Source organism: Telopea speciosissima, chromosome 1 (genome assembly GCF_018873765.1).
Source record: "Telopea speciosissima isolate NSW1024214 ecotype Mountain lineage chromosome 1, Tspe_v1, whole genome shotgun sequence".
Lineage (NCBI taxonomy): Eukaryota > Viridiplantae > Streptophyta > Magnoliopsida > Proteales > Proteaceae > Telopea > Telopea speciosissima.
This window is the reverse complement of record NC_057916.1, coordinates 26,254,184-26,267,837: the sequence shown is the minus strand read 5'-3', so window position 1 is coordinate 26,267,837 and position 13,654 is coordinate 26,254,184. Positions and strand designations below refer to the sequence as shown.

Here is a 13,654-nt window from a genome sequence, read left to right as displayed (position 1 = left end):
GGAAACGTTGAAGAAGAAGCTTACGACTGGCTGGTTAATGTTAGGGTTCTGCAACCACAGTTGAAGAAAACTCAAAGATTTCTTCTTTCCTTTTAATTTGTTCTTTGACAGGTAGCTACACTTATTGATCCTTTGGTGCTCGTCTTGTGGTAATTATTAGTACATGAATGATGAATCATGAGTGTACAGATGCATGAATCGAAGTAATTGCATTTAATTTTTCTGTTTCTCTGTTTCTCTGCCAAGGGAATGGGGTTGCAGAGGGGTGGGAGCAGGTGGGTTTGCAGGAGGAAGAAGAAGAAGAAGAAAGGGAAAGGGAGAGGGAAAGGGAAAGGGAGAGGGAAAGGGTAAGGGTGCGGTGATGGGGTTCCAGGAGGAAGAAGAAGAAGAAAAAAAAGGGAAAGGGTGCGTTGATGGGGTAGCTGGAGGAAGAAGAAGAAGAAGGGCATTTTGGTCACAGCAGGTTTTTTACTATTAACAAAACAGGAATTTCGTGAATGGCTTGAATGATCAATGAGATCAGTCAAGCTCTCTATTTATAATAATAATAATAAAAGAGATTACAAAGGGAAATACTGTTCACAACACTATTCACGATACTGCTCACGACACTGTTCACGTGAACAGTGTCACAGCCCAAATTACAATCCTACCCTTGTTCAAAAGTACATAAATAAAGCATAAATAAAAAACCAAAAATACCCTTATAATATCGGGTAACACATCTTAACACTCCCCCTCAAGTTGGGGCATAGATATCACACATGCCCAACTTGACTAGACTAGGATAAAACAACTTCCCACTCAACCCTTTGGTGAAGACATCAGCCAGTTGATCTCTAGACTTCACAAAAGGAATACAAATCTGTCCTCTCTCTAACTTCTCCTTGATGAAGTGTCTGTCAATCTCCACATGTTTGGTACGGTCATGCTGTACTGGATTGTGGGCAATGCTAATTGCTGCTTTGTTGTCACAGTACAACATCATTAGAAGATGAACAGAACCACGGATATCAAGGAGTAAACTCTGAAGCCACAGTAACTCACATATGCCCTGGGCCATAGCACGGAATTCAGCTTTAGCACTAGATCTTGCCACAACATTTTGCTTTTTACTCCGCCATGTGACTAGATTTCCTGTCAGGGTTACCACCCCAGTCAGCATCTATGTAAGCCTCAATGCGAAGATGGTCATGAGGAGATAAAAAGATCCCCTTTCCTGGAGCTGACTTCAAGTAATGGAGAATACGAAGAACAACAGCCATGTGAGTGGAATAAGGATCATGCATGAACTGACTCACAAGACTCACAGCAATGGCAATATCTGGTCTGGTGTGGGAGAGATAAATCAGCTTGCCCACCAATCATTGATATCTGCCCTTATCAACAGGCTCACCATCCTTCTCTTGCAGACGAGTAGTAGCTTCCAAGGGAGTGTCACAAGGATGACAACCAAGCAAACCAGTCTCTGATAGTAAATCTAGAACATACTTTCTCTGGGAGATAAAGATGCCTTTTGGAGAACGGGCAACTTCAATCCCAAGAAAATATCTTAGCTGTCCTAGATCTTTTATATCAAATTCCCGTCCCAAGAAAGCCTTCAGGTGAGAAACTTCATCTATATCATTACCAATCACAACTATGTCATCAACATAAACTATGGGAAGAGTGACCTTTTCTCCCTTTCGCTTGATGAACAGAGTGTGATCAGCATGACTCTGTTTGTATCCACAAGAGACCATGGCTTTATGAAACCTACCAAACCATGCCCGTGGAGATTGCTTCAACCCATAGAGTGCCCTTTTGAGCCTACAAACTTTCCCATGGGTCTTGTCAGAGGAAAAACCCGGAGGAACATCCATATAAACCTCCTCTTCCAACTCCCCATGAAGAAATGCATTTTTTACATCCAACTGCTGTAGGTCCCAGCCAAAGTTGACAGCACAAGACAGTAAGACCCGGACAGTGTTCAACTTCGCAACAAGGGCAAATGTCTCCTGGTAGTCGATCCCATAAGTCCGAGTGAAGCCTCTGGCCATAAGCCTGGCTTTATATCTATCCACTGCTCCATCCGCTTCGCTGACAACAAATACCCATTTGCACCGGTGTTTCTTACCCGAAGGAAGAACAACTAGCTCCCATGTCTCATTTTTAAGTAAGGCCGTCATTTCTTCCATCATGGCTGCTTTCCACTTTGGATCTGCAATCGCCTCCTGCCATTTCTGAGGAATAGAAATAGAGGAAAGAGAAGAAACAAATGCACGATAGGAAGGAGATAAAGCATTATAGGAAACAACATTGGAGATGGGGTGTTGGGTGCATGACCTAACGCCTTTACGAACAGCGATAGGTAAGTCAAGGGAGGGATCCTTACCAGATGATGTAGTAGGGTCTGGATCTGGATCAAGTGCAGACGATTGTGGAGGTGGTATGGTGGTGGTGGTAGTCTCAACTTGTCCTGTGCGCTCCCGGGTATATACCTTATCAACAGGGATTTGACTAACTGGTCTACGCTCCCCCTGAATAGGAGCCACTATAGGAGCTGAAGTTATAGAGGGCTCCCCCTGAATAGAAGCCCGAAGAATAGTAGGAGCTGAAGTTACAAAGGGCTCCCCCTGAATAGAAGCCGGAAGAATAGCATACACATCTTCAAAACCTTGATCCTGCTCCCCCTGGAGAGGTGTCTGGGAATAATATGACAAGGACTCATGGAAGACAATATCCATGGAGACAAAAGTACGACGAGAAGGTGGATGGTAACACTTGTATCCTTTCTGGGTCGCAGAATGGCCCAGAAAAATACACCGAATGCTCCGTGGATCAAATTTCCCATGAGGATGATGATTGCGGACATAGCAAACACAACCAAAAACTTTGGGGGGAACCACAAAGGAGGAGGAACCCTGGAGGAGATCAACGGGGGAACGACCATCAAGGACACTGGTAGGCACACGGTTGGTGAGATAAGCAGCGGTAAGAATGGCATCACCCCAGTAGTGAGAAGGAACCTGCCGTGCAAACATAATGGCCCGGGCTACCTCAAGGAGATGTCTATTTTTCCTTTCAAGAACCCCATTCTCGGCGGTGTGTGTCAACACACGGTCCGATAGACAATACCATGTGCAGCCAAATAAAGTTGGAACTGACCCTCCATGTACTCTCTGCCATTATCACTGCGTAAAATGCGCAAGGTGGCATTGAATTGGGTCTGAACCATACGATGAAATAACTGAAAACAACGGAAGACCTCACTTTTATGGCTCATCATGTACACCCAAGTGGCACGAGTATAACAATCAATAAACGAGACAAACCATCGATGACCAGAAAGGGAAGTACAACGGGCAGGGCCCCACACATCAGAATGAACCAAAGCAAAAGGAAACTCACTTCTTTTATTTAATGAAGAATAACTGGAACGAGTCTGTTTGGCCAAAACACAAGCCTCACATAAAAACTCATTCCTATTACAATGCTTAATCAAGCTCGGAAACAAAAGAGACAAAGTACTAAGGGATGGATGACCAAGTGGGTAGTGCCAGAGATGAAGGTCAGGAGGCGAGGTGGACTGTAAATGATGAGCTGTAGAAGAAGCCGAATGCAAAGTAGAAGGCTGACCCGGTTCAAGTAAGTAGAGACCACCCTGCATCTTACCACCCCCAATCGTGCGCCCCGTCTCCAGATCCTGTATGACACAATGAGAAGGGAACAGCTAGTTTGTAGTTCAGATCTCTAGTTAGACTACTAATAGAGAGAAGGTTGGTAGAAAAGACGGAACATGCAAAACAGATTTTAATGAAAGGGTAGGTGAGCAGCGTATGGAACCCTTCCCATTAATAGGAGAAAGGGAACCATTAGCTACTCGAACACTGTCTTTGCCAGAAGATGGAGAATAAAGATGAAATACATGGGAGGAGCCAGTCATGTGGTCAGTGGCACCGGAATCTATAATCCAAGGACTGGATACAGCCGATGCACACAGACTACTGACTGGAGTACCTGAGGCAAAATTAGAACCAGGAGGGGCAGCAGGTGTAGATGCCGTAGTGGAGGCAGCGGAAGAGGCCTGTAGCATGCGACGGAAAGCTAGGAGCTCATCTTGAGTAAGCCCAATGTCAGATGAAGGGGCAGCAACAGCAGCAGTAGTAGGAGAATCAGCCATATGAGCCTCAGGCTTAAACTTCCCACGGGCTTTCTTTTCCTCAAAATCAGCAGGCTACCCATGGAGCTTCCAGCATTGAGCCTTAGTATGATAGAGCCTGTTGCAGTGTTCACACTTGACAGGACCTTTAGGGACAGCAGTACCACCATCAGTAGTGGTAAGAGAAGGAGTACTGGAAGCAACTTGCAAGGCGGAGCGATCAACAGTAGAGGAATGCAGCATAGCAGCCTGACGAGATTCCTCATTATGAACCAAGGCAAAGGCCTGCTCTAGGGATGGAAAAGGGGACTGTACTTGCACCCAAATAGGATCAAACTCCATATTTAGTCCAGCCAAAAAATCATAGACACGTATTTTGTGAACGTGTTTGCGATAGGCAGCCAGATCAGTAGCAGTAGAGGGCTGATAGTCGGAGTAATGATCCAATTGCTGCCACATGTTCTTGAGGGCAACATAGTATTTGGAGACAAAGAGCTCCTGTTGGGTAGTGGCATTAGCCTTCTTTCTAATCTCATAGACCTGTGCATCATTCCCCGTACGACCATAAGTCTCTTTGGCACCATTCCAGATAGTATGGGTAGTGTCCAGTAGAAGAAAATTGTTTGAGATATCCCCTTGCATAGAATGGATCAAGTAGGACATCACCATCGCATCATTCGATAACCACTTGTTGAGCTGAGAACCCTCTTCCACTGGTTTAGTTGTTGTCCCAGGAAGATGGCCAGTGAGGTCACGGCCAGCTACTGTCAGATAGGTAGACCGAGACCACTTCAGGTAGTTAGAGCCATCATTTTGATTGGGGCAGCAAGGGGAAGAAAATCAGTCCGGGGCAGGCCATCAATGCCAGGAGAGGCCGAAGAAGAATCTGAACCAGTCATTGCAGCAGGTAACCAATCTTCAATGAAGCAGCAAACAGCCAAAAAATATCCAAAAAAATTCTGGAATCGACCCCCAATAGAAAAGGGCTGTATTGGAGCAAAAAATCTCAAATATGTAGGCTGGGAATGATGTCGAATGAAGGAAGCAAGGGTGCCAATCAGATGCAGCAGGAACCAGCAGCCCAACCCCAAGATCGATTAATGTCAGGGTTTTGAAAAAAACCCTGAGAAGAGAGATCGATAAGGGGCTGGGGTCTTCAACCAATCTGATGAAGTGAATAGGGGCTGAGAACAATATCAAATAAAGATCCCACAATAGAAGATGCAGCCGAAACAGATGTAGAGGCCTGATCTCCTAAAAAAATAGGAATCTTAAAATCGCAGACAGTGCTTCAGCTCCACTCGATCCAAAAACGAGGCATAAAAAAGGAGGTATATTGGGGCAGCAGCTAGATCATTACAATCACCTCAGTAGTGCTGCCCTAATGGGAGAAGAAGAACCAAAAGAAAGGAAAAAACAAGAAGGGAAGAAGCTCGATGGGGGGAAGGAGAAAAAAATCGAAGGGAGGGAGGTGGGTTTTGAAAACCTAGATCAGAGTGTATTTGGCTCTGATGCCATGTTAACAAAACAGGAATTTCGTGAATGGCTTGAATGATCAATGAGATCAGTCAAGCTCTCTATTTATAATAATAATAATAAAAGAGATTACAAAGGGAAACACTGTTCACGATACTATTCACGACACTGTTCACGTGAGCAGTGTCACAGCCCAAATTACAATCCTACCCTTGTTCAAAAGTACATAAATAAAGCATAAATAAAAAACCAAAAATACCCTTATAATATCGGGTAACACATCTCAACATTTACTAACACCGTTAACGGACTTGAGCTAAGTGAAACCAAGTTTAAAAAAGTAGGGGAGGTCTGAGTAGTTGTCTGAAGGGAAGGGGAGGTCTGAGTAATTTGCTCTTTCTTTTATTAATTATACTGGCAAAGAGGTAACTTGAAAAGAGCTAGATAACAATGGTTTCTTTTAGAGGGGGTTGGTTGAGAAATGCATCCAACTATCAGTTACTTAGTTGTTATTACTAACTCTAGTTTGTCCGAAGTGTCTTTCCCTTATTTAGACTTCTAAGGTGAAATTTTATCACACAATTTTTTATTTTTTGATGAAAGAAAAGAAATCTGCTTAAATATTATGAGAAAATACAACCTGATTGTCCTGCGCATAGGTCGCAAGGTTGCGATCCACTTCTAAGCATAAGGTATGATTGAAAATAGAAAAGGTTATATCTGAAGATCTATTACTTATATACATAAGATCCTTAATATATAGCCAAGGCCAAGGAGAGTTAGTAGGGGATGGAAGAGCATTGGCGATCAAATGGTTTGAGCAGCAAACCTCCTTGATTTTCAGTCCTAAACAAGCTACATGGTCTAGACCAGCCCTGATGCTGTACAATTCTGGATCCCAAACCTTAGAAGACAAAGTATTTCCTGCAGCGAAAAACAAAAACCTTCCATCCATCAAAAAAATATACGCCCAACCTGCCAGTCTTAGTCCTGGGGTCTGGATTCCTGTACACAATAAAATAGGATATTTAAATTTAGGAATAGGTGTCCAAGAAACTAAATTGTAATTAGTTCGGGATTCCTTAAGTACATCATTGGGCAAAGAGGGAAAGGGTTGTAAATGTAAATCCACTATCTAGTGTGAAATCTGTTGTAAAACCCAGATTGCATTTGGTTTTTCAGAACCAAATATAACTTTGTTTCGAGCCGACCAAATAAAATAGCATGTAATAACAAACACCTCAAAGAACCAGGTAATTGAGACTTTATCTAGCTGTTTGGAATAAAAGAACTTAAAGCAGAAGTCACTCAGGGAATCATAAACCAGAGATTCAGTACGTAAACTCAAAGGGCCAGCCACCCAGATGTGTTTGACCCAATCGCATGACAAGAAGAGATGCCAGTAAGATTCGATACAATTTCCACAGAATGCACAAGAGGGATCGATCTGTGTCCATTTGGAAACTGAAGCCTTGACCGGAAGTCCTGCATGTAGCACACGCTAGAAGAAAATCTTAAATTTGGGATGAATTTTGAGTTTCCAAAAGAAATTCCACCATGAGGAAAAATAATTATTTGTGGCAGTAGGAGAATAGAGTAGGAAAGTAGCAGCAAGCTTAGTACTAAAGTTGCCTTTTTTGTTCAAAATGCACCACCATCTGTCATCAGAATTATTTAAATTAAAATTAAAAATCAAAGGGTGCATGTTAGAGGGAAGCAAGGACCGGGGATTATTAGGGGGTGCACCCTCCTCCACTTCGATCTGAGATATGGTGGTCCTTTTATCAAGGATCGAAAGATTAGATAAAGAGTAATTGGCTAAGCATGAAGGGAAGGACGGGTTCCACCTCTCAGTCCAAAAGAAAGTGTTTCTACCATTCCCTAATTTCCTAATTACCATATTTTCAAGATTAGGAATCAGATGAACAATACTATTCCAGATTTGTGAACCTCTTTTGGATTTAGTGGCAGAATCGAAAAAAGAAGTTTTGGGAAAGTATTTGGCCTTGAGAATCCTTGCCCAAAGAGAGTTTGGTTGAGTGATCACCCTCCATCCAAGTTTTAATAAAAGCGCCTTGTTGTGGATCTCAGCTTTACGAAACCCAAGACCACCATGGGATTTCGGGCGACACATTTTATCCCATGCAATAAGAGTCGAATTCCTGTTGTTATTCATGTGTCCCAGCCAGAACTTGAGACAAATTGAATCAATGGTCCTGCAAATTTGACCAGGTAACAGGAAGCAATTCATAATATAAGTTGGGGTAGAAGCAAGTACCGATTGAATTAAAGCCCTACGACCTGCATAGGATAATAAATTCGATTTCCAGCCAGAAAGCTTCTTTTGCATCTTGGCCACAATGCTACTAAATTCCTTAACCTTGGACCTGCAAGGAAAAAGATTAGTTCCCAAGTATGTAGAATCCTTTACCATTTCCTTAATTCCCATTAGATCAGAGAGGGTTTTCCTGGTTGAAGCAGGCACATTTCTGCTAAAATGTAAACCACTTTTGGAGAAATTAATTTCTTGTCCTGAGATATTAGAAAACAAATCAAGGATAGCCTTAACACTAGTTAAGTCTTCAGAGGATGCCCTACAAAAAATGAAGATGTCATCGGCAAATAAAAGATGAGTAATTTCAGGGGCAGAAGGAGAGATTTTGACTCCATGAAAAAGATTCAGGTCTCTATAAACAGCAAAGAGTCGAGACAAAGCTTCCATAGCAATAATGAAAAGATCGGATTGAGGGGACAACCCTGGCGGAGCCATCTCGAAGCTTGAAAGAAATCAAAAGGATTGCCATCCAATTTGATAGAGAAAGAAGAAGTGGAGATGAGGGCTGTAATGAGTCTCTTCCAATGATTACCAAACCCCAGAAAATCGAAGAGAGAAGTAATGAGACCCCATTCGAGTTTATCATAGGCTTTGGACATATCGATCTTAATCGCCACATAGCCCAGTTTGCTCCTATTATGTTTAAAAAAGTGGAAAATCTCATGTGCAATGATAATGTTATCAGAGAATTGACGACCGGGCAGAAAAGCGGCCTGGAAAGGGGATATGATTGAAAGCCAGAAAGGGTTTGAGTTTGTTCGCAATCAATTTTGAAAGAAGTTTGTAGGTAACATTACACAAGCTTATGGGCCTAAAATCACCTACCCTAGTAGCCGTTGAGGTTTTAGGTATCAAACAGATGAGAGTGTGATTGGTTCCAGGAGGAATGAAAGCATTAAGGAAAAAATTTGATACAAAAGAAAATAAATCCTGTTGAACCAGGTCCCAGTATTTGTGAAAGAAGACAGCCTGGAAACCATCGAGGCCGGGAGCCTTAAATGGACCAAAAGAAAAAGCACATTTTTAATCTCTTTCAGAGAGGGCAGGGAAGTAAGATTGGTACAATCCTGCTCCTGAAGCACTGTGGGAAAAAGACATTCAATAAAATTAGCCTCCAACGGCTCAGAAGAAGTGAAGATGGTTTTAAGGTGATCAACGAATAAGTGAGCCATAAGCTTAGGGTCCTCCACTTGATTCCCTCGCTCATCAATCAGCATTTCAATTCTTTGAGAACGCAAATTGAACTTGGAAACTGAATGATAAAATCTAGTATTTCTGTCCCCATCTCTGATATAGAGTTGTCTAGATTTTTGCAACCAAAAAACTTCTTCAGCCTGGAAAACCCATTGCAATTGATTAGAAGTGTGCTTTAACAAAGGTTGATCAGGCCAAGAGTTTTCAGACAGCTGTAAGAAGGATTCCGCAAGGGAAAATTTCAGGTTGGAAACATGCCCAAACACCTCCTTGTTCCAGACACGAAGGGCATTGGATAAGGTTGTAAGTTTTGTGTTGATGTGTTCGCAAGTATTATCCAGCCATATGGATTTGCAAAAATTTGAGAAATCAGGGTGGTGGGTCTAGGCATCTTGAAAATGAAACAGTTTTTTATATGATGGGTGATCCCCATCAGTGGAGAGTAAGGTAGGGTTATGGTCAGAACCAATGGGGGATAGTTTAGTGATGGTGGCCTTGTGGAACACAAAAAACCATGAAGGGCAAGCCATAGCACGATCCAGACACTCTTTAATCAGATGAGGTGGTTTTTGTTTATTGGTCCAAGTGAAGCAGGAACCCTTAAATTTGATATCCTCCAGGGAGAAGTCATTAATAATGTTGGTTAAGTTAAGGGTGGCAGAAGAGGGTTTAAAAGGGGATCCTCCAAACTTATCCTCGGGGTGGAGAATTTCATTGAAATCTCCGATAATACAAATCATGTTGTCAAGCTGCTTTAGGAACAAACGCATATCCTTTTAGAAGCAATCACGGGCCATTACATGTGGAGGAGCATAAATGCAAACCAGCCAGAAAACTCTGGCATGCCCATCTAAAATTTTCAAAGCAATAAAATGCGCAGAAAACTTAACAGCAAGAATCTGCACATGGGTTTTAATGAGAACCCACAAGCCCCCTTCTCTACCTTTGGTTCCTGAGCTATTAACATGGCAGCAAGAAGTATAAGAGGACAATAACTGGGTTACACTATTTTTAGAATGATCAGCACACTTAGTTTCACAAAGGAAAATAATATCAGGAAAATATTTTTTGACATGAAGCTGAAGACATTTATGAGTAAATTAATTATTTAAACCCCTTATATTCCAAGATAGAATAAACGTGATTAAAAAACAAATGAGACAGGAAATGAGAGGCATACAAAATCTATACCGACGAGGGAAGAAAGTTCTTTTCAAAGCCCGTTGGTTAAGTTCCCAGGTGCAAACAGATGTACAGATTAAACAAATAAATAGAACACACGAATAATTAAAGAAATCAACAAAAACAGTAAAGAAGTGTACCGGATGCAGTGACCAAGCTCCCCGAGCAGTGCCAGTTGCCAGGCCAGGTGAGAAGTTGATGTCAGCAGAGAAACTAGAAGAGCCAAAAGAGTGACAGGATGAAGCTTCCTCAATCCAGGCATGAAAGAACTGAAGAAAGGAAGAGGGGTCAGTACTGGATGCCAGATAGTGATCCAGGAGCATCTTAAGAGAGGCAATATCAGAAGAGATGGACGAAGAAATAGGAGGAAAAGAGAGTTTTTTTTTTTTTTTAGCAATAAACTGACTCAGATGAGTATCAGCAGAGAACTCAGCTGGTGGGGGAGGAGGAGGGATACCAGGCACAGGGTTGGAGGAAATTCCAATATAAGGGTCCAGGTCCAGGGGTAGAGGGGGAGGGTATAGTGTGGCCGAACCTCCAGATTCCAAACTATCCAGGTTATCTCTTACTTTGGGTAGCACATCAGCAGAGAGGGTATCAGACTTGGGATCAGTCAGGAGGGCATTGATGAAGGAGTCATCACTAGATTCCGTAGGTGAGGTAATGGTTAATGGCTCAGAGGGTGCCACAGGGTTAGACACAAACGGGTTCGGGTTTGGATCAGAGATGAAGTCCTGGAAACAACCAGTATTGAGGCCCAAGTGTGGAGATGCAGGGGTAAGGCTATCCATACCCTCCCAGTCCATTGAGGCATTGCCATCACAATCCACTGAGCTAATCCGCACAGGCTTAGGGACCACCGAATCAGGGGAGGATCCAGAACCGGTCAAAAGCACAGTGTCAATCTGCCTTTCATTAGGTAAGTTATCCTCCAGATAACCAGTGAAATTCACATGTAATGGGTCGGCGAGAGCTTGATCAAACAACCCGCGGAGGGATCAGCAGAAGAGGAACTCGAGGGCCCAAATATGGTGGGACAAGAGCTGATCTCATGACAGATCCGGCCACACCGTCCACATATTTTAAAGGCTTCGTACTTAATATCAACAAGGATCAAAATTCCACGACAAGTTCTGATTTTCGAATGCATGCATAAAGGACGTCGCCACTTGATAAGTAGTTTCACTTTGGCTACAGTGGGTGGAAGAGCCAGATCAGTTTTCAAATATAAATCAATCACCTTGCCGACACAAGACACAGCTTGTTTAATTGCATCATACGAAAAAGCTTCAGCAGGAACCGGGCTGACATGTGCCCAAATAAGAACATAATCCCTTTCAGCAGCGAAAATATTTTCATCAAAATTATGTGGAATTACATGGACCAGATTACTGCCGCACCACCAAGGACTCAAGGAAACCAGATTATTTCGAGCAGCCAAGGAATTAAGCTCCACCATAAAACGTCCTTCATCTACAGAAGTGAAAGATGTAAGACCCAATGGATGCCACAAAGCCGAGAAGTGCTCCTTTAGGACTGTGTTGGAGGGTTGAGGAAAACCAATGGAGAAGCCGAATGGCACAGGGTTTCCATTACAAGAAAGGACTGGTTCTTCCCTGATCCTGTTGTGGGGATGAAGAAGATCATGGATGAAAAGCTGGGCACCACGCACATGAGGGGCAAAAAGGGGGGGAGATGGGTTAAGGGATCCTCTATGCCTGTATCCAAATACACGCCTGCCCTGGTACTGCTGGTGATTGCCTACCAACTGAGCTCTCCGGGGATATTGAGAAGACATAAGGAGCATTAATACGAAGTAACAGAAGCAACACTCGTATAACACCCAGAAGATAATGGCCAAGATCCTCGTCAAAAGAAAACCTGATCAAGCAACAAGCAAGACCAGGGAAAAGCCAAAGAAACCAAAGCTGGGATAGCAGTGGAATGACTGCAAAATAAAAGAAAAACAGCAAGACCAGCACTCCACCAAAAATGGAAGAGCGCTGATCAAGCAAACCCAGCAAATGAAGAACGAAGATCTTGGCCCAGTAACAAAGAAAGGAATAAACCCCAGAGAAACATCTCAGGAATCGAGCCAGAGCACCAAACGTGCAAACCTGAGAGCAACAGAGAAGAAAAAAAGAGAAACAGAGGTGTGTGTGTGGTGTATGTGTTGTGTATATCCGCCATTCCACGGTTCCAAAAGTCGGTTAACCTTTTGGGGCTGGTGTGTGGTTTGTGTGATTACACTTCACTTTGTTGTTGTTTCATCAAAAAAAAAAAAAAACAAGAGAAACAGAGAAGGACAACAACGCAGCAGATGGAGGAAGAGGAAGCTAATAGCAAGCCCCAGCCTGGCCACGCACTTGGCACGCTCCGTTTTGCTCAGTCACTAAAGCCGGTAGTTGGAAGTAGGTAAGGAAAGGTGAAGAAGTGATGTGAATTTAAGAGACAAGCAAGCAAAAACCAAGCAGGCTAAAGCAAGAGATAGATGCTGCCCATATTAATAAGACTAGGAACGTGGAGGGAGAAGTAGGTGTAGGTGTTTTTCTCTTCTCTTCTACTTGTCTCTCTTTCTTCTTGCAAATAGAGAGGAAGTTGGAGAAGAAGACAATTAATTGGCAATTATATGAAGTTTTTATCCAGTAGTTAAGCTCATCAAAGTTGGAAAATCTAGCTGAGTTGAATTGCTGCTTGATCCCTGCAAGTCATATTCATAAAAAGAAAACCTGAACTAGGTATTATTAATCTAACATGTATATTTCAAGGATAGGAAACAAGGAAATATGACCTTATGGGTTCAATTATGTGTTTGACACACCCAACTTCAACTTTTTTTTAACTCCCCTCCCCTGCCCCTAAGAACCAAATAAATAAAATGAAACTAAGTTTCATTATGCCTTGAGTTCCAATCTGTAATGCATATCAAGGATATGTGATAGCAATCTCAATTAATGGTCCCCACATCTCTGTTTTCTTTGCAGCTATCTTGGTTTCTCTTGTTGTTTGAGAGCACAGTCTGTCTAAGTGGATTTTGCAGACTCTCCATGGTTCCGGCAAATTGTGGTGGGTAATATCCGTATTCTTAACATGGATCCATCCTCTTCAGCTTTCTCTTTACTATTAGCTTTCAATTTCTCATATTAATGTAAAGAGAATCATCTGCTTGCAGGTTGCTGTGAATGGAATCATGATTGATTGTGCCTGATAGATATATCTGAGCTGCTGGCCGGTTTAAAACTGCATTAAATTGCCACATTTATAGTTATTAAATTTTGAATTTCTATACTAATGTTGCAAGGAAAATGATATTTTCATGCCTATAC

General features: G+C 42.5%; 1 protein-coding gene across 1 annotated transcript in view; it reads left to right on the top strand.

Annotated features, from left to right (window-relative positions):
- Positions 1-13,549, top strand: part of LOC122641152 — a 45,130-nt gene extending 31,581 nt beyond the window's left edge. The window contains exon 5 of the mRNA XM_043834491.1: positions 13,313-13,549. Coding sequence (XP_043690426.1) covers positions 13,313-13,338 — 26 coding nt within the window. The 3' untranslated portion in view covers positions 13,339-13,549. The remainder of the gene's footprint in view (positions 1-13,312) is intronic.
- The last annotated feature ends 105 nt before the right edge of the window (positions 13,550-13,654 follow it).